The sequence below is a fragment of the Grampus griseus genome (genome assembly GCF_964374135.1).
Source record: "Grampus griseus genome assembly, chromosome: 20".
Lineage (NCBI taxonomy): Eukaryota > Metazoa > Chordata > Mammalia > Artiodactyla > Delphinidae > Grampus > Grampus griseus.
This window is the reverse complement of record NC_139014.1, coordinates 17,912,578-17,933,620: the sequence shown is the minus strand read 5'-3', so window position 1 is coordinate 17,933,620 and position 21,043 is coordinate 17,912,578. Positions and strand designations below refer to the sequence as shown.

At 58.2% G+C, this 21,043-nt stretch overlaps 1 protein-coding gene across 1 annotated transcript; it reads right to left on the bottom strand.

Moving 5' to 3' along the window:
- Window positions 1–1,646: 1,646 nt before the first annotated feature.
- SLC4A1 (solute carrier family 4 member 1 (Diego blood group)) lies at window positions 1,647–13,763 on the bottom strand (the record flags this gene model as incomplete). The annotated part of the gene is made up of 21 exons (XM_082678801.1): window positions 1,647–1,727; window positions 2,418–2,594; window positions 2,693–2,862; window positions 3,906–4,159; window positions 4,655–4,821; window positions 5,321–5,410; window positions 5,855–6,028; window positions 7,016–7,210; window positions 7,324–7,472; window positions 7,648–7,854; window positions 8,142–8,352; window positions 8,854–9,050; window positions 9,201–9,285; window positions 9,441–9,564; window positions 10,013–10,148; window positions 10,257–10,437; window positions 11,299–11,366; window positions 12,364–12,478; window positions 12,558–12,640; window positions 12,934–13,059; window positions 13,745–13,763. 21 exons carry the CDS (start codon window positions 13,761–13,763, stop codon window positions 1,647–1,649), a joined length of 3,009 nt encoding a protein of 1,002 aa, XP_082534927.1.
- Window positions 13,764–21,043: the final 7,280 nt, after the last annotated feature.

Below are 21,043 nucleotides of genomic sequence, written 5' to 3'. Positions count from 1 at the left end.
TCCACCACAGATGCATTTATTAGTAAAACCTATTCCCAAACATCAAGGGGAAGGGTGCTAGCAGGGTGAGTGACTTTTTCCACTTGGCAGTGTTCAAGGAGCAGAGGGTAGGAAGGGGCAGGGGCATCCCAGTCAGAATAACTAACTTTATTGAACTCTTCTGATGGGGTATGAGGCCAGGCGCTGTGCTAAGCAATCACTTTATAGGCAACGTCTCCTTTAATCCTTATAACAAACCTACGAAGTAGGTACCATTATCGTCCCCATTTTACAGATGAGGAAACTGAGGCATAGAACAGTGAAGTGGTGGGAAGCAGCTGTGAGCCTTCAGGAGGTACCTGAGAGCCCTCTCTCAGCCTCCTTTTTTTCTGTCACACCCTGATTCTCAGTTTCAACCATCTCTCACCACTTCCAGTTCTTTCAACTCTTTTTATATTTTTCTTTTGTAAAAAAATAGATTTTGCCCATATTCTGCAGCTCCCACTGTCTCCTACCCCAATTGGTCAAATCTGGGTTCTCCCCAAGATCTGGTTCAAGTGGAGCTGAGGACAGTGTGTCTCTAATTGGGGCTCGCATGCGCGAGTGTGCCTGTGTGTAGCTGAAGTACAATGAAAGCTCTGAGGATACACAAGGTATAAATTACAAACCTCCCTCCCTCCCCCTCCCCCTTCCCATCTCCTCCCTATCTTCCCACCCTCCCCCACCCCCATCCAAATCAAGAACAGACTGTACACTGCCCCCCACTCCCAACCCCAAGGCAAGGGCTTGTCTCAGTCACCTCTGTGTCCACGGGGCCCACCCAGGGCCTTAGATAAATGTTTGTGGAATGAATGGATGAGTGAATGAATGAGAGCGTGGGGGAGGGAGCAGCACTTAGGAGTCCTGAGTCCCAGCCCTGATTTTGTCCTCACCTGCACCTGGCCCTCACCAGGACACCTTCCTCCGCCCCAGAGAAGAGGGTCCCCAGTGGGAGCAGAGAGGGGGAAGAGAGGGGCCAGCAAGGGCATCATGGAAAGGTGGGTGACTGAAGTAGACTCTGGCCTCAGAGGTCAAATCCCAGCTATATGGCTCAGGAGCTCTGTGACTTTGGGCAGGCTTGAAGAAGGATGACTACTGTGTAATAGTCCTTTCAGATTTTACGAAGCCCTCTTTTCACATTTATCTTTGGTCCTCAGAAACCATCCTGTAATGTGGGTGTGATTATCAATATACCCATTTTACAGATGAGGAAGCAGAGGCTGGAGCGATCCAGGGACTTGCCCAAGGTCACACAGAAAGCAGGAATTTGAATCCCCCCCACCCAACTCCCATCCTCTTTACTTCCCGTGTCTGTGTCATGAGGAGGTAGGGCTTGAATCTAAGTCTTCCAGGGTGGGACTCCCAGGTGGCAGTGTGGCCACAGGAGGGACTGCACAGCGAATCCCCCTACTGTGGGCCCCACTGGCCTTTTCTATCCAGAAAAGCCAGTCTACCCTTCATACAAGGTTTCCTAGACACCCTTTCCTTCCCCCACCCGTGGCCCCAGGGACTCGACTGCTGCCCCAGGAGGGACCTGGGAGTCCCTAGGGTGCCCATGAACTTCTGCTTTTCCTGGGAGAGCGGGGAAGTGGAATGATGGAGGGGGCTCTGGGGCCTGGGCGCTCCCCTCACACAGGCATGGCCACCTCATCATATTCATCCTGACCGTTCTCCTCATCGAAGTTCGGCTTGACATTGTCAGCATCCAGCTGGGGGGGGGCAGGAAGGACATAGGGTGAGCAGCTGAGGGCCCAGGTGAGCCCTCCCCCCAGCGCGGAGGCACCTCTGGGGTCAGGAGAGCCTGTCTCTCTTTGAACCTTGGACAAGTCTTGTCCTGTCCCTGCATCTCCTAGGGTTGGTCTAGATGAGAGGTTTCCTCAGGGTGGGGAGCCTCCAGGAATCTGGTGCCCTGGTAGGGGAGGGCCTCCAGAGGGCAGGCAGGAGACCCCTTCACCGGGGCAGCGCCACAGTGACCTGTGTCACATCGTGGAAGAATTCTACTGGAAGAGCCACTCTCCGGATGGTTTATAAGACCACAGGACTAGCCGCTCAGTGGTGGGGACCACCCAAGTGGAACACATCTCGTGAGCCTCTCAGTCCTCTCACCAGCCCTGTCATTATTCCTCTCTTTACAGGTGAGGAAACCTGAGGTACAGAGAAACGGGGCCGCTAGCTCGAGGTCACACACTGGGATGTGGCAGTGCCGGGATTTGGACGCAGGCCCCAACCTAGACCTTAATCACGATGCTCTTCTGCCTTCCTTAGTTCCCAGACACACTTCTCTCATTCGCTGAGCCCCACTGATGTCCCCTTGCTGCCCTCTGCTCTGGAGTTGTGCCCTCTGGCCATAGGAAATGGGGGGGAGGGGCGCGGGCTGGGTGGTGGGAGAAGCAACTCACACACTGGAGCTCCAGGTTCTGGAAGATGAGTGGCAGCAGGAAGTGGCGTAGGGGCACCGTGAGGATGAGGATGAACGGCAGGGCCAGCGAGATGGCTTTGATGCTTCTCACCACCCACAGCACTACCAGGCAGATGATCTGAGTGCCCGTGAACAAGTGCATTCGCCAGGTTCTCACCTGCGGGCGGAGGCTGGGGTCATGGCCTGCCCTGCCCAGGCACCCGGCCCCCCACCCACCCCCCGCCCCGGACCTGGGCAGCCGGGAGGGCCCCGTACCCGCTTGGCGTAGGGCACATCCGGGTGGTACTTGCGCGGCTTGAACAGAAGCAAGATGCGGTCAAAAAGCTGGATGCCACTGAGGGATGTGACCCCCATGTAGAGGAAAATGCCAAAGAGCACAGCCAAGGGGATGTGGGACAGGATGGGCCCCATGAGGATGGACAGGCCTGTGGGGAGATCCACGCAGTCTTAGCCCCAGCTGCCCCAGAGGATCGGCACAAGCAGAGGCTGGGCAGTGATGTCACAGCGACTATATGGAACCCTTTTTGTGGATCCTCTTTTTTTTTTTCTGGCCGCGCTGGGAACCTTCTGGGATCTTATTTCCCCAACGAGGGATGGAGCCCGGGCCCACAGCAGTGCAAGCACCAAGTCTTAACCACTGGACCACCAGGGAATTCCCTGGATCCTCTTAATAGATATTACCCCCATTTTGCAGATGAGGAAGCAGACTCAGAGAGGTGAAGCAACGAACCTAAGGCCACACAGCTAGTAAGTGGCAGAGCAGGGAGTCAGACGCTTGCCTGCCTGACTTCAAAGCCTACTCCTTTAACCTAGGGAGTCACAGAGGGCAGAGAAGCCCACCTTTCCTCTTACCCCGGTCCAGAATGCCTCCATCACCCTCCACCTACCCAAATCCCAGCCCTCCTCCAGCTAGCATCAGCTTCGCCTCCTTTAGGAAACTTCCCTGGCCTCTGCATCCCGTGGCGCTGCCCACACCAAGCCCAACTGGACTCTCAGCTGCTCTGGAACTCAGATCAGTGACCCTCTGTCTTCACCTCACACCCCCACCTAGGAGCACTGCCCTTTGTATGAGTCACAGAGCAGCTGAGCTAGAGAGAGCTCAGGCATCTAGTGAACCCCCTAATGGTGCAGAGAGGGAAACTTGAGGTCCAGAGACAAGGTGGGATACCTAGTCAGCAGCGGGGCAGGGCTGGAGCCCACAGTTCACTGAACTGTTGGAGAAGCTCAGAGTACAGGGTCTTGTCTAGAGAAGCTTCCAGTAATGGAGTGCCCCCCCATCCCCCTCAGATCCCATTAGTGCCTCGGGTATTTCCTCCAGAACTCCTTCATGTGAATAACTGACACTGGGGAGATGTGGGCAGTGGGTGTCTGGGGAGACCTGGCTGCAGGGTGGTCAGGGCTGGAGGGGCACTGGATCCTAAGGGGCAGGGGCTGAGGGTGCTGGAAAGTGTGGCCAATCCTCACTCACCCACGAGCACAGAGACCAGGAGCCCGCTGATGCGCTGTTCCTTGACTTCCTGAATCTGGGCTGCAGCCCCTGGGGTGCTGGCCTTGCCCATGACCGTAAGGGCATTGGCGTGGGTGACAGAACGCACAGTGGTGGCACTGAGCCAGGGCATCCCAAAGAGGGTGGCCACCCCGCCCATGCCCATGACCAGCAGCAGGTCCAGGTGGAAGCCAGAGCCCTTGGCCACCTTGCGCTCCGGCTTGCTGATGATCAACCTGGGGGTGTGGAAGGTCAGGAGTAAGCGGGGCTCTCCTTCACCCCAACCCCCTTCACCCTCTCTTTCCTCCCCTAGACTTGGGTCCCTCTGTACTTTAGTTTATCCTTCTTTGCCCGTCTCCCTTAGAGTTCCTTTCTCCCCTCCCTCCTGCACCATCTTGAGAAATCGAGACTCTAAGAGCAGAAGTGTTTTCATCATCACCTAGAACACCCACCGGCCGATCTACGCTGAAGCTAAAGAAACATACGCTTCAGGGAACCTCACGGGCACAGGCCCGTTCCAAGATCTAGCGCCTAATTTTATAGTTCTCGTTTTATATTCTTTTTATTGAAAAGGGCTCCCTAAATAGTACCACGTCATGTCCCACAAAACCTGGACCTCCTGTCCGTCCATCCTTCCTACTAGCATTCAGTCGCTGGTGTCCTGCCTGCCTGGAGCCTGTCCCTTTCTCTGCCTCGGACCCTCCCAGGCCCAGTCCCACCCTGGCTCTTACGTGGTGATCTGGGACTCAAGGAAGATGAGGATGAAGACCAGCAGGGCAGGCAGGGCGGAGGCAAACATCATCCAGATGGGAAATGGCTTATATAAGCCCAGCGGGTGGATGAGCCAGCCTCGGGCCGAGGTGTTGGACACGGTGAGCCCTTTAGGTACACTGAGTTTCTGTGGGAGGGGGATGCTGGTGAGAACACCTGGGGGCAGGGGGATGGGGAAGGGTGGGGACAGGGAGAACCAGGGTCCTGGGCCCTTGGGAACTTACTTATATTGAGCATCTGCTTTGTACTCAGTCCCTGCACTAAAGCCCTTTACATACATTTTCTCATTCCCTACTTTATAGATGAGGAAACAGGATCAGGGAAGTTATGTAGCTGGCTCTGCACTGCACAGCTATTTGGTAGCAAAACTGAGATTCATACTCAGATCAACCTGGCTTCAAAGCGGATTCTTTCCTACTGCTCTGGATTAAGGAGTAAAAGGGGGCAAACTGACCCAGGCCCTTTTTTCAGCCAGAGGTGTCCTGAAGGGCTGTGGGAAGAACATGGGGCTGCTTGGAGAGACAGGACTGGGGAAGGGGTAGTTCTAGCTGGCTTCAGGTTTGGGAAGGCAGTTTGGGGGAGGGTGCATGCTGGGGGAATGAAATAAGGGTGGGGGAGAGGGTCACCTGGGTGTAGGTGTCCTGGATGAAGGCATCCACCATGACCATGATCAGGATAGAGATGGGAACCCCAAAGTCCCCAATGACTCGACGCAGCTGAGGGCAGGTGAAGGGACCAATGGTCAGTGCCCAGTTGCTTCCCACCTCTCACCTGCCACTTGCCCCCACTCCTGCCCCGTCTTCACCGGGGGGTCCCACTCTCCCCAGGGGGAACATCTAATGCCCTGTCCTGCTTCTCAACATACCTGCCTCCTTTCTTGTTCACCTGGCCCAGCCCCACCCCCGGCCCCACAGCTTCTCCACTCCCTTCCAAGAACTGTCCTTGGTTCCCCACTGGGTTCTCAGCCTGGACGTGCCGAGAAAGTGAGATGCGCTTGTCTCAAGAGTAAAATCCTGCATGATGAGGGGGGAGGGAGGCTTGGAATTGGAAATGGGAATCTAGGGTAAGAAGGGGAACGAATGGCACTGGGAAAGCTGAGGGGAGTGCTGTAGACTGGGACAGGGCAGTGTAGGCAAGGACAGGTGGGGGGATGTGCTGACCTTGCCAGGGAAGTAGGAGCTGTTCTTGAACTTGCGCAGCGTCATGGCGAACAAGAAGGTGCCAGCCATGAGCACAAGAGAGAGGAGGGCTGTGTTGGGCAGGGGCGCCTGAGGTTTGGGTATTCTTGTCACATTGTGGTCATAGTTCTCCAGCAGTGGGTGGTCCTGGAAGATCTGCAGCAGAAAAGCAAGGCATCCTCTTTCCTCCCATCCATCCGTCCTCCAGCCATCGTGATACAAGCATCATGTATCATCTCTCTATCCATCGTCCACCCATCCATCATCCAACTCTCTATTCAGCGTCTGTCTCTCTATCCATCATCCGTTCATCCATCCATCTGTCTATGCATCATCCCTCTACCTCTCTTCTTCCTCAACTGACATAGTAACAGAGAGGCAATGGGATTCCACAGCTTGGTTTTCGGGACTGAGGACCAGGCTAGGCTTGGGCGGGGCAGGCCATGGAGGAAATGAAAGTGTGTGTGTGTGTGTGTGTGTGTGTGTGTGTGTGTGCGCGCGCGCGTGCGCGCGCACGAGCATCCAGGGCCTGGGAGCCATGAGAAGGCTGGAGGGCAGGAAACAAGTGCCAAGGAGGTTCCTAAAAAGACTTAGGCTCCAGACACTTGGAAAGCAGAGAAAGACCCACCGACCAACAGGATCGGGTAGATGGACAGGATCCACCCTTCCTCCATGTAAAATGCAGGCACAGAGGCAGGCATGGTTTAAGGTGACAGAGCTGAGGAGGCGGGGCCTGCCCTCTGCAGGCCCTGCAGTTCCTAAGGGCAACTGCAGGAGAAGGAGGGGGGACTTCAGAGTCTCCAGGACCCCTGCTACCCCGCCATGCCTGCAGTTTCCCACATTCAGTCTCACACGTGCCCACTGGTTACTGCATGTGGTTATACACATGGGCCTGTGCAGGCAGAGGGGAGCTCTCATGTACCGTCACTCCGCACGGCCGTGGTGAGAATACCGGCCCACAGGCAGCAGGCATCCACATGTACGTGGTCACAGTCACATACCGTGAAAACACGGCCACATAAATGCCGTACAGACACATGCGCAATGACAGTCACACAGCTTGTGCACGGTCACACACACACACAGACGCACGTGCACACACATGCACGCACCCGTGCCTTTTAACACTCCCATGGCCCTCACCGTGACCAGCTTGGAGAAGGTCTCATAGATGAAGATGAGGGAGATGAGGAAGGAGAAGATCTCCTGGGTGTAGCGGGAGATGAAGCGGACCAGGAAGCTGCCCTCGAAGGCCACCACCAGCACCACCAGCAGGACGAGCCAGAAGCCAATCCACACGCGGCCCACGATGTACTCCAGGCCGTTACTCTTGCAGAACTGTAGGGCGTCAGAGGGAGCTGGGGTCAAATAAATGGGCCCAGGCCCCGTGCATGAAGCAGCTTGGGCCAGGGGCCAGTTACAGGGTGACAGTGGGGCCAGAACAGAGCTACCGAGAAGAAGGCTTCCTCAAACACGAGCAGGGGTCCTGAGAAGCCCACCACGAGCAGGGGCTGAGCCCCCAGCAGGGAGAAGAGGATGCCCTGCGCCGCGGTGGAGATAAGCAGTTCCGACACACCCATCAGGTTATGGGTCTTTTCTCCTGTGGATGGAAGTGACAGTGCAGTCAAGGTCAAGGTCATTTCCAGAGGCCGATAGAGCATCTCATGGACAAGATGATGTGGGGGTCCAGGGTGTCAGATCGGGGCAAAGTCAGGGCTGATACTGAGGCCAGAGGGTCGGAGGTGAGGGTTAGCGGGACACACAGAGGCACTGACCCAGGAGGCCACCGAAGGTGATGGCGGGTGACAGGGCGGCAAAGTAGATGAAGATGATGGCAGACAGGACCTGGGGGTTCAATGCGTCTGTGATGTCACTCAAGTAGCGGGGGTAGCGGCGCCGGATGTCACGCACCAGCCCCCCGAAGAGCCTGCCTGTCCGCTGCAGAGGGTCATCCTGGGTGTCCTCTAGACCCCCATTCAAATCTGTAGTGAAGGGCAGGACCACGGTCACGGGGGGTGGAAGGGGGAAGTGTGGGGAAAAGGGAATCGAGAAGGGGATTGTCTGATGGGAATGGGGGGGTCCAGGAGGCTGGGAGGCATGAGGACAGGGAGAGGGGACGTGGGAGGTTTAATGGGAAGAGGGGCGGTAGGGGCTCACAGGGCTGTGTTGGGCTGTCTGGAGGCCTGGGGGCTCAGCAAGCCCAGGGCTGGGCAGGGCAGGTGCCTAGGGCTGGGCAGGGCAGGTGCCTAGGGCTGGGCAGGGCAGGTACCTAGGCCCTTGAGGAAGCTGGGCTCTGGCTTGGCTGAGCTGGGCAGGTAGCGTCTTTTCAGCAGCTCCTTCTGCACGGGCACCAGACTGAGCAGGGCATCCTCAGAGGGCGCGTCCGTGGGCGGCAGCACCAGACTGCAGTCTAGGAAGCCCTCTAGGGAATGCACCAGCATCTCCTTGTTCTGGGCCAAGTATGCATCAGTGCGGAACACCTGGGAGCAGGAAGGAAGGTCAGAGCCACAAGGACCTGCTCAACAAAAGGATCAAAGAGGCCAGAGCCAGGGCCTAGGGGCCCCTCTCCCCCAGCCCCTGCTTGCTGGGAACTGCTTTTCCTTCCCGGCTGGCCTTCCACCTTCTGCTCTCAAAGGGCTTTGGGGAGGCAGACAGGGCCCTGAGTCGGGAAAGCAGAAAGAACTAAAGCGAACCAGGTGGCTTATAGCAGACCAGATGGAACGAGAGCAGATCAGGCTGGACCAGGCCAGACCTAACCAGACAGAACCGGGGCAGAGTGGGCCAGACTAGACCAGGCCTGATCAGGCAGGGTTAGGCCAGACTACACGGGCCTGGACTCCCCCTGGCCAGACAGGACGGAAGCAGCTAGATCAGACTGAATGGGCCAAACTAGTGAAGTTAAAGTCACCGGGGCCGGGGACGAGGCCTCAGCTGCCACCTAGCCCCCTGGGCTCCCCCAGCCCTCGCCGGCCCCTCCTCACCCTCTCTGACATGAGGGTGGCAGCAGCCCGGCCCAGCTGGGTGTAGTCGATGTTGGGGGCCTCAGGTCCCAGCAACACGATGAGGAAGCGCACAGGGACTGCCGGCCCCTCTGGCTCCTGTGGCTTCTGCTCCGTCTCCATGGGCTCCTTTAGTCGCACAAAGCCCAGCACTGGCCGCTCCAGGAACCTGGCACAGCCTATTGGGGACAGACGAAGTGAGGTGGTCGGGCCAGGCCAAGGGGGGCACGCTGCTGGGGTCCAGGCTTAGGGAGAGGCAGGCTGGGCCAGGGCAGGAGGCAGGAGCAGGGGACAGGAAGGGGTGAGGGACGGACGCTCTGCCCACTTACCCACCAGCACCAGGGTGGCCTCCCGGTCCTGGGGACTCCTTCCCAGCATTCCAGATGACGAGTGCCCTTCCGCGCTCCCCTCTCCCTGTTGGAAGGAGGGGAGTGAGGGGAGTCCTCCGGCCACTCTGGACCCTGGGCACTGGAGCAGCCCACCCCGTCTGCCCTACCCACTCTCATTTCGAACCATGTTCAGGTTGGGAGCTTTCCGGCTCTCCTCACACACCCCTGGTACAGCCTCACCTGTTCACAGAAGAGCTCTGTCTCCAGCGAGGGATGCTGTGGGAGCAGAGGCTGTGAAGGGTCCCCAGAACGTGTCAGGACTGCAGGCTTCACACTCCCCAGGGCCTCCACGTCTCTGGCGTGGCTGCAGGACGACACACAGGGGACATGGGCTGAGTAGGCAGCTCCGCCTGGGCTGTCAGCAGAGTGGAGACCCGTGGTGGGAGGGACGTGGGACTTGCCAGTGACCAGACTAGAGAGGCCCAGGGGGGAAGGAGAATCAGCCTCCTCTGAAGGACACTGTGGATGGAAGCGGGTGGCCTCTGTCTGGAACGACTAGGTGGAGGCAGAAGAATGGATGGAGAGAGGGACCTTGAGAGCCCGCCCTCCTGGGGACCAGCGGCCCCCAACCCTGAGCGTGGAGACGTGGTTACCGTTCGAGAGGTGTCGGAAGCAGGAGACATTGTGGAAGAAAAGTGGGACCCAGCCTGGTCGGGAGGGGCCATCTGGACCCCCAGGGAGAGCTTGGGGCAGGCGGGCCGGGGAGATGGGCCCTGTGGGTGTGGAATCCAGGGCCTGGCAGGCAGGGGCACCTGTGTTTGAGCAGCAGGACCCGGAGCAGATTTTCTCGGTCCTGAGGCTGGATCTGCCCCTCGAAGATAAACCTGTCGAGCAGCTGGCTGGCCACCCCGGCCAGGGATTTCTCTGGCAGGTCCAGGAGGACAGTACCTGCAGGCAGGGGAGGGGTGAACGGGCTGGCCGGCCCTGGCCCTCCTCCTCCCTAGCAACTTCACATGCAGGGGCCACACGCAGAGGGGCACAGAGGGGCTCACTCACCCTTGGCAAAGGCTTTCTGCAGCTCCAAGAGGCTCCAGAAGGTGAGGTAAGACAGGTGTGGGCGGCCCCATATCCCGTCCTTCCCCAGGTTCTCCTCTAGCCGCACCCAGCGCGCTGTCTCCATCCACTGTAGCTCCTGGTTCTTTTCATCCATCACCAGTTCCCGCAGCTCCACGACGACCTGCAGCCCCACAGGCCTGCATTAGTCCCTCGGGCCCCGGGCAGGGCTATGGGGAGGCTGGAAGCCCAGGGCACGGCGGGCACTCAGCAGGCTCTGAGAGATGTCCATCAGAGGCCCAGGGGTCCTGGAGCGCTGAGGGCAGAGCCTGAGCTCAAAAGGCACCGTCAGGAGCTCCATCCTCAGGGTGTAGAGTGAGGTGTGACCTGTGAGGAGACGACTGGGGGTCCCCCACCTCTGGCTCTGTTCCCCAGCCTCCTGACCAGGCCCCTCACCCCATTTCAGAGGCATTTGAACAAACTCTGGGGCAAAAGGGCTGCTAGAGGGGGCAGGAGAGGAAAGAAGAGGGAAGCCTTTGGGGTCACTGGGTCAGCCTCCTGCCTCCAAGATTGTCGTGTGGGCTCAGCATGCCCTAGGGGTTCCTTGGGGCCAGATGGCCAGTCCCAGGGGCCTAGCTGAGGGCAGACCCGATTTTCTAACCAGCTAGACCGTCTGGAGTCCAGCAAGGACGTGGGGGGCCTTGGGGGACTGGGCTGAGGAGAGCACGTATTTAATTCTGTACTTCCCCGGGGAGTAACTGACAGCCCAGCCAGGGCCAGCGGACCTGGTGGCTCCGACCTCCAGCTGTCCATTTATCTCTGTCCAGGGAGCTCCCCCATCAGTGGAAGGGGGCCCCGGGTCTCCCCCCTCACTGGCAGATGTCCTTTACCTATTTCCCAGGAGGCCCATTCCTTCTCTCCCTGTTTGTGGGGTCCCTCCCATCCTGAAACTGTAGCTATCCCTCTGCTCCTCTCCTCCCCTGGTAGAATGATGGATCCCAAGGGCAGCACAGGAAAGAGAATCGGGGGAGGCTGGGGTGCTCACCTCGAGGACGTCTGGGGGGCGGTGCGACGCGGTGTGGTAGTCTGTGGCTGTCGGTTCGGTGAGCTGAGCTGAAAATCAAGAAGCCGGTTAGCGCTGGCCGCAGACAATTCCCGCAAGACTTTCCTGCACCACCAGCATGAGCCTTGGACACCACAGGGTTGATGCCGCTCTCCCTCCCCTTGCCCCTGGCTGGGACCCTGCCCCTGCTGCTCAGTGGGCTGTGGCCCCCCACGCGTGTTCTTGGCCGCCCAGCCTGGCACTGTCACTCCCCATCTGAGCGCTGTGGAGGACCCCTGGGGCTCATCCTCAGTGGTGACGAGGAGGGTCATCTCCAAGGGGACTGGGGAGTCCTGAGTGGCAATTCTCTTCCCTCTCCTGCTACCTTCTGGGGCCAGATTCCCTTCTTTCTTCCCACCTGCCTCAACGATCCCACCAGCCAGTAGCTTCTCGCTGCCTCCAAGTGGAGCTTGGGTGCCCCGTGGGGTCTGCCCTTATATTATTGGCCCCTACACCCCCAGCCCTCATTTCCCAGAGGGGCCTCTTATCTCCAATACCAATTGCTAGCACTTAAGTCCTGTTGACAGTAAACAGGTCCCTTCCCAGGGCTCCCCAAGCGAGACCTTGGGCAGAGGCCCAGGAAGGTTTCCTGACGTTTCTCCGCCCTGAGGGTCTCTACGGCCCCCCCATTTCTCAGAACTCCTGGACCCCCAAACAGAACAATGTTCCCAGAACAGGCCCAGTGCCTGGCCTGGAAGCCGGCATTGGATAGGCACGGGTGGCATGCGGGCTCATGCCCTCGTCCCCGACAGGCCTGGCTGCCCTCTTACAAAATCTAAGGGGCACAGTGATGGGTGACTGGTCCTGCCTCCAGCACCTACCCCCAGTCACCTCCTGTGATCATTTCAAACAAAACTCTGTTTATCCTTCAATCAGCCAGGATTGTGGGAGAACTGGCCCTGGGGCTGGGCCGGTGGGGAGCGGGGAGAAGGGGAGGACAAGTTCCCCACCTCTGTCTAATGGGACTCAGCAGCTCATCCCAGCAGGAGAGAGGGAGATGGGGCTCACCTTCTGCTTCCTCCACCTGGAGCGTGGGGAATCCAGGGTCTTCATATTCCTTCTGCTCTAGAAACTCTTCCAGCTTATCTTCATTCTCCTGTGAGAAGTTGCCATCAGGGCTGGGCTGTGGAGGGGGCTCCACAGACCTCCGTGAAGGTAGGAGTCCAGGGTTAGGAGCCCTGCAGATGCCACCCAAGACTCACCTGTGAATCCCCCATGGCGCTGTCCTGATTGTTCAATTGTCTGCAGTGATCTGCGCCCCCAGCATAACCCACACTGCAGGTCCCTGCAGGGGAAAGGCACAGGCTGAGTGAGGCACAGGGCAGCCTGGGGTCTCCCATTCGTCCCCACAGGGGGCTGTATTTGAGTGAAGGGGGATCCCAGGTGTTGGGAGACAATGGGGTCAGAGGAAAGAAGTGTGAGTAGGCGGTTGGATTTGTAGGTCTGAGGGCAGGTGCGCAGGGGCCGGAGAGACAGGGCAGAGCAGGGAAGATGAAACTTAGCTGGCAACAACCTAAGGAGGATGGGGGGGGGGGTGTTCTTCCAGTCCAACTCCTTCCTCCATCCACCAGTCCTCACCTGGCTTCCTTTTCTGCCCATCCCCAGGAATCACCAACTCCAGGAACATGAAGTGTCCCTCCTTCAGGGAGCTTAGCTGAGAGTCTCCACAGAATACCCTCTTCTCCCAGAAATGGCTGCCTCCTCCTGGGCATGGGGCTGCAGTATCCTTAGGAGTGACTCACAGGTCCTGGATGATATGGCCTTGCTTCTCTCCCCTACTCCATCTTGAACCCCCTCTCTCTTGCTCTCTCACCACCTATTCCATTGGCCTCCTTACCAAGCCCTTTCCTGCCCCAGGGCCTTTGCACATGTAGTTGGCCACATCCTGGATGCCCCTACTCCCACACTTCAGCCCTTCCCACATCTCAGCTCATATGCCACCTCTTCAGATTCCCTTCCTGACCACCCTAACAGTCACTAACCCAATCTGTCATTTTCTGGTTTCTTAATTCATTTGTGGATCTATGGTCTGAGGATGCCTCTAGAAAGGAAGCCACATGAGTGCTAAGCTCCTGTGCGTCTCAATCCTCACTGGATCTCCCACTCCTAGCAGAGTGGTTGCCACGTAGTAGGCACTCAATAAATATGTGTTGAAAGAATGTAAGAATGGCTCCCCCTTGCAGGCTTGGGGCTCTGGGGCTGGGGAGCCAGGATGACTAGGACCCAGCCAGGAGGCAGTGGAGCCCTGAGCCTCCGTTTTCTCAGTTGTGTCTCTAGTGGAGAGGAAGGATGCCCACTGCAGGAATGTGAGGACCAGCCCAAGGAGAGCACAGGGGTGCCCTGGCGCGGCCCCAGGCTGCGTGTGCAGGGACATCCTTCTCCGCCTTACCCACGGCAGCAGAGCGCATTGTAGCAGCAGGGATTTGGGTCAGGTTGACAAACGTGCCCACTCTGTGCCTGGCATGGAGCCTGGGAAGCTGAGATGAACAAGACACTGTTCTACTCTCCAGAAGCTCGCAACCCTGACTGGGGAGACAAGCTGGGAACACGTGACAGGCTAAGGCGTTCAGGAGAAAACACGTACCCCAGACAAAAACAAGCAGTGAGCAGACCATGCTGGGTGCTGAGGGTGCCTGTGGCAGGGGGAAGTAGGACTTGCAGTGGGGCTGCAGGCGGAGCGTCTCTGGTGGAGGAGACACTGGTGCTGGGTCCAGAAGCACCGGTGGGATGTGAAGGGCTGAGAGGTGGGGAGGGCTAGCCCGGGTGCCAGGAATGGTGGGCAAGATGCAGAGAGAGGACCACGCGAGACAGGGCTGGGTGCTGTGGGAGGGAACAGGGCAGGGAGTATATACGGAAAGAGCCATTCTGAGGAATGGTTGGCCCTGAGGTCCTTAGAGATAGAGAGAGGGGCGTGAGTGAGCCCCTGACCTACACTGAGAAACGCAGGAGCCCCTGCTTTAGGGGGTTGTAGGGCAAGTGATGGCCTTGGGGGGGCGGTTTCCAAAGCCTGAGGATGGGGTGTCCCTACTGCAGGGGACTTGCCCTTTGAGGAGTCTGGTCATGCGCAGTTTTTCTCTCCCTCTTCTGTCCCTCCGTGTCCCCTTCTCCTCAGGTTCCCCTGTCTTCCTCTTCTCCCATTTTTATTCTCTTTCTCCCTTCTCTGGCCTTGTTGCCTGAGGTGCTAAACATACGCCACGCCCCCCCACACACCCTATGGGCTGGGACTGTGGTCTTAGTTTCCCATTTGGGAGGGAAGAGGGTCAGAGGGTCCCTTCGGAGCCCGAGAGCCCAGACATCCAGGCTGCCTCTCTGCCACTGACTGTCAGCTCCCCGCCTCTCTCTAGGGCTCAGTCACCCTGTCTGTACAATGGGACGCCTTCCTGCTGGGGTTCTGAGACTTCAGTGAGAGAGGAGAGGGGAGAACAGAGGTGTCTCGAGCTCTGCTGGGGCCTCAGAGGGTGCACCCATGACCCAGATTGTAGCCACCACCAGGCCCAGCCGCCCCCCAGCTGCAGGCCTTGCTCTGCTGACACTGATAAGAGCCTGGACCCTGATGAAGCGCACCAAACACCTGGCCAGCCCGCCAGCCAGGGCCAGGCAGATAAGGGGAAGCAGGGCATCTGAAGCCCCGGAAGTAGAGCACAGCTGGAAGAGGCTGGTGGGGGCGGCGTGGACCACAAGGCGGGGAGGGCTCCCTGGTGGCAGAGCACCAACTTTGTGTAATCGTCCCGACACCATACACAGCTGTGCCGTTTTATCTCTCCCCATATCACTTTGTGAGGCGGGTAAGGTCATTAGCCTCGCTCTACAGATGAGAAAGCTGAGGTTCAGAGAGGTTTACTGCTTCGGTGCCCTAGCAGGTAGGTAGCAGAGGCAGGATTAAACCCTGCCCTAGCTGACTCCAGCTACACCTCTAACCATTGCCCTGAGTTGTCTCCCAGAAGAGAAAATAGCTATTAGCTGGTTTAGTATCAGTGACTAAGAGCATGGACCCTGCAATCCAGCTGCCTGGCTTCAAATCCCAGCCCTGCCACTTACTGTGTGACCTTAGGCAAGTGACTCAACCTCTCTGTGCCTCAGTTTTCTCATCTGTAACATGGGGCTAATCATAATGACATCTACCTCATAGGCCTGTTGTAGCGTTAAGTAAGTTCACATATATAAAGCACTTAGACTAATGCCTGGCACAAAAGAGCTTTCGTTTGCTATCGTTCCCACCGCTACTGGGGATCAAGTACAGACTTGCTATCTTCATCCCCCTCTGATTTTCTTTCAATTCCCATGGAATTAACCTAAGTGTTTTGAGATCCTCAGGTGGTGGGGGACTCCTCCTTTCCCTCCAAACACCCCCTAGGATGGGGACAGTGCCAGGTCTCCCTGGTTAGATTCCCTGGAAGTGTTTCAAAATGAGAAGCCGTGTCAGCTGACAATTCTCCTCTTAGGAGGGAGACGGGGTGGCCTGGGGGTGCCCATACGCGGGAGAAAGAGGAGGCTGAGACCCAAGCCTGTTCGATTCAGGGGCTGGTAAATAGGAACCTGACAAGAACCCACACCTGGAGGGGAATCAGATTTGCCCCTCCACACGCACTCACCCAGCCAGCTCACCCACGGCTGCTGCCGCGTGCCAGCCTTTTCTTCCTAATACCTGCCGCCCCACTCTTCCCAGCCGCAGGGGCCAATGGGCCTGTGCCCTTAGGGGCAACAACACACATTGTAACGTTCTCATCCCACCCACCAGCACCCCTCTCGCAGGTCCAGCATCCATGCCCACGGGCACAGATTCAGGTTGGGCACCTGCAGAAACCCTCAGGACAGGCACCTCAGGATCACCCCAGCCCCTCCCCGCCCTGCTCACCTGCTCACGAGCCTCCAGGTCCCTCGGCGAACTCCTGCAGCCGCCGGTGGCCTCTACGACCAGCTGAGCTCACACCCGCTCTAACCGCACTTGGTCCTCGCTCCCGCACCCCTGGGGCAGCTCCCAAACCCCTGACTCATGCCCCCGCCTCCTAATCTGCCCGCCCCATGGGCCCTGGGAGCCCCTTCCACCCCCTGCCCCGCTCCCGCTGGATGCCCAGTAAACAGAGTTATCTCTCACCCACATCTGGACAGCTGTGAGTCTGGCCCACCCCACCCAACCCCGGATGGCCAGCCTCCAAGGCCTCCCAAGGCCCTCCTGTCCCCTACGAGTCTCCTGGGTCTTCCTTCATGGACTAACATTCGATGGCTGGGTTCCTGGAGCTCCCAGGCTCCCAGTGGGTCTGTCCCAACATCTGGATGCCCCTGTCCTGCCTCTGTCCCTCCTCATTCTGGCCAGGCCCCTCTGCTCAGGTCCCAAGATGCACGGGCGCTTGCTTTCTCCTCCCTCCTGTCCTGGTGCCGTCCCTCGGGACTCGCTCACTCTTCCTCTGTAGCCTTGCCCTCGGGGACCGGTGTTCACGGAGGGGGGGCACCCAGGCAGCCACTGCCCTTTCTTGCCCCAGACTAGGGCACCCCCTCCATCCTCTCCTCAAGACCCCAACCAGCTCCGAAGAACTGGCGCCTGGGCGCTAAGACGCAGCCCTTCAGTCAACCTGAAACAATCTCAGGTAAACAGAAACAACGTCCCCACACGGAGCTCTGAGCTCAAAAAGCCCCAATGTCTGGGCACACTGACTCCTCTGTCGGCAGCCCGACCTAGGCCCCGGGGCCCGAGCAGCCGGCATTCTCAGCTCCCACCGCCACCCCCCAGCAGGGCAGTCTCTGCTCTTGGCGGGAACTAGGGCTGGTCACCGGTTCCTGGGCTCGGGCTGCGAAAGAGGCAGAGACTGAAAGAGGAGGTCAGATGGGCACGAGTGAACAGAGGTTTGAAAGCGGACAGAAAGGGGGTTTTGTGGACACTGCACGGAGGAAGGAAACCGTCCCAGCCCAGCTCCGACCCTGCTTGGCTGCGGGACGCACGGCAAGTGCTTGCCCTTCTCCGGGCTTACGTGACCTCATCTGTAAAGGGAGATTGTCGGTCCTGCGGCCGCCAGCTTGGGGATTTCCTGCTTCAGACTCAAACAATAGAAACGCAGAGACAAGGACCGAGAGGTGGCATATCCAGTAATTCCACAACCGTTTCCTGGGGCTCACCACAAGCCCGCACGTGCCGAGCCCCGGCAGAGAGAGAAAGGTCATCCATCCATTCAGACCCGGAGCTGGAATCCTCCCGTTTGCAGAGGGTCTGTTCCAGGCTCTGCACTGGGAGCTTCACCTAGTGGTCACACTTAATCCTTATAGCCTCCCCATTTTACAGAGGAGGAAACTAACACGACAGAGAGGTAAAGTGGCTTCCCAGTAAAAAGAATAACCAATGAATGGGCACCGGCTCTGTGCCGGTGCCGTGCCCAGCGCTTTCCATGCACCATCTCTCTGAGCTCTGCAAGCCCCTCTGAGGAAGGCGCTGTTTACTATTCTTTCCCTCTTACAGGTGAGAAAGCTGAGGGTGGAGAGGTAGGCGACTCCCCGCAGCTGGTGTCCTGCCTGAGGCCAAGCCCTGGGCTCCCTCCTGCCACCCTTGGCCTTCATGCCAGTCAGGAGCAGAGTGGCCGTGGTGAGGGGGGATGGGGATGCCTCCTCTGCTCCGCCTTGGTGTTCAGTCTCCCAGCTGGTGGCATCTGTTCCAGGCCCTGGTCCAGACTGGGCTGTTTTCTGCAGCTCGCGGCAGCGAATACCAGATGCAGGCCCTGCCTTCCCACCACAGCCCAGAGGTCCCAGGCACCTTGCCCTCTGCCTGTCCCAGTTGCCGAGAGGCAGCTGAGTGCAGGAGACTGCAACACAGCACCTCTCCCAGGGCCCAGAAGGGACTGGCAGCCAGCTAGGTGAGAGGCGGCGAGAAGGGGGGATGACAAATGGGAACGTCTGGCTTAGAAGGAGAATCCACCCAGCCGTTCGGCTGTCCTGCGGGGACCAGCCCACCAGTCACCCAAGCAGCAGCAGAGCGGACTGGCCTCTGGTCCTTCTACTCATACCACGTGTTCTTGGTTACTCTTGTCACCTTGACTGGGCGTGGCTGTTTCCCCAAATCCATCCGACGTCGCACTTGACTTGCTTATGATTCTCCAGGAGGAAGTGATGGCTCTTTTCACTCATTTGATTCCAATTTGGACTTGGGTCAGTTCAATTTATTTGAAGGCTCCAGTGCCTCGCACTGCGCTGGGCTCTGGGAAAATCAGACGAGAGAGGCCTGCCTCCCCCTAGCCATGCCCCTGGGCTGGATGGAGATGGTCAGAAAGCCTGGGCTTTGGGGGAATTGACCAGGGCCCCGGGATGCCCTGAGAGGGTAACCTGATTGGTCCTCCAGGGCCACCCACCCCCCACCCCCTCATCCTCTTCACTTAGAGCCCCTCTTGCCATCCAGACCCGGCCATTTCCTAGAGCACTAGGGAGGCGCCTACCTGGTCCCCTCTCCAAGGTCCACGGATGCCCCTGTCCAAGTTCATGCTTGTAGAAGTTTGGGTGCCAAGTTCAAATGTCGGCAGGAACAAGGTGAGCCGAGGGTGGAGCCCCGAGCTGGGCCTGCGGAAGCCCACCCTGAACTGGGATTTGGTGGCACCCCCATCTGATATTATTCCAGACCACACAGCCCAGATCATGGGTTGGGATGGGTTGTCCCCGAGGGAAACCCTGTGGGCAGGGTGTGAAGTTCTCCTGAAGGGAGGAGACGTTCGTATTTTCGGTCAGGCTGGGACTCGGTCAGTCCTCGATGAGAAGTGAGGATTTGGCAGTAGACCTTGAAAGGGAAGAGGCTGCCTTCCTTCTCTTGGCCTGAGGGAGCTGAGGGGGGAGGGGTCATGGTGACTTGCCCCTTGCAATGGGCTTGACAGTGAAGTGTTAGGTGGGCCGGTGACCACTGAAGGTATACCCATCTGGTAGTCTCACACCTACTCTTTGGTGCCCAGTGGGTGAGCCTGTGCTGCTCTCCCCTGACCCCTAGCAAAGCCTTGCTGGACAGTTCCCTTGTGGGAACGGAAGGGAGGGTCTGGGTCCAAGTTCAGGGCAAAGTGGTCCATAGTGTTCAGTGGCAGCTAAGGTGACTGGAGGTCCAGATAGCATGGGATGACCCATCGAAGGGAGCCAGGAGGCTGGCAGACGGGACAGGGTCTGGCCAGGTGATCTGGAGAGACCCATGGGTATTCCTTGTGAAGATGTGGCTTCCTGTGCCTTCCTGGATTGGGGAGTCAAACCACTGGGATTTTGCACTAAAAGCACGTGCGCCACAGCTGGGGCATTTAGGTTCAGTGTGAACTGCTGGGGCAGGTGGCTCTCCCCTTCGCTAGGTGATCTTGAGCTGGCCACATCCTCTCTCCGGTGTTGATTTTCCTCTCTGGGCCGATGTACGCACCAAATGGGATGACAGATGGAAAGGAGCTTGAGAATATAATCTGCTCTGGACGCAGGTAAGGGACTGAGTCGTGAATGGGGAAATAGACCATGGAGACTGAAGGTCACCTGTGTCTCAGGTGACCAGGGCCACACAGCATCCATCCTCAAGGAATTCGTGTCCGATGGAGATAGCAGGTGTCAGCACATAATAACCAGAGTGTGATCACAGCAAGGGGTGTGAACAAAGAATGGGGAGACTGAGGGATGAGTAATTTGGGAAGTGAAGATGTCTCCAGGGAGTCCTCTGAGCCAAGTCCTAGAAAAGTCCAGCAGGAGAAGTGGGAGCAAGGCCTCCCAGGTGGAGGCACCAGAGGTGTAAGGTACAGCACGGGCTGGGGACAGAGCAGAGCGGGGGTGAATGGAATTGGGGCAGTAATGCCTCTATGTCGTGAATGGACAAGTCATCCTTATGGCGGGGGGAGGGGGGAGGGGTGGGAGAGCAGGGAAGCAGGGGGAGGGACTGGAACTGGAAGGGCATTCAGGGATGAGCCCGTCCAGCCCTCCTCTCCTGGAATCCTGTACCCCTTGACTCGCATCCCCGCACCTTTGGCTGGTCCCAGGGGGCATCCCGAGAGCAAGGAGGCTTCTGCCTGTCTGGGGGCAGCAAGGTCAGATCTTGCAAAGGTAAGTCACTCCGAGCTACAAACCGGGATCCCTCAGGATCCCCTGAGAACTGGGTGCTCACAGAAGAGGGGGAGGAGCGTTCCAGGGGTTTCTCCAGAAGGGGAGGAGGGAGGTCAAAAGGCAGCCTTGGAGAGCTGTGAGGTCAGCCTGGCTCTCCAGGGAGGGCAGGGAGGTGGGGTGTCCTGGTAGGTAGGATCTGCTCAAGGGGCCTCAAGGCAAGGCTGAGAGCTCTCCCAGAGGGTTGTTTTTTTTTAATTAATTAATTAATTTATTTATTTATTTTTGGCTTCGTTGCTGTGCGCTGTGCTCAGGCTTTCTCTAGTTGCGGGGAGCAGGGGCCACTTTTCATTGTGGTGCACGGGCTTCTCATTGCAGTGGCTTCTCTTGTTGCAGAGCACAGGCTCTAGGCGTGTGGGCCTCAGTAGTTGTGGCAGGTGGGCTCAGCAGTTGTGCCTTGTGGGCTCTAGAGCGCAGGCTCAGTAGTTGTGGCGCACAGGCTTTGTTGCTCCGTGGCACGTGGGACCTTCCCGGACCAGGGCTCGAACCCGTGTCCCCTGCATTGGCAGGCAGATTCCCAACCACTGTGCCACCAGGGAAGCCCTTTTTTTTTTTTAATATTTATTTGTTTGGCTGCGCAGGGTCTTAGTTGCTGCTCTTGGGA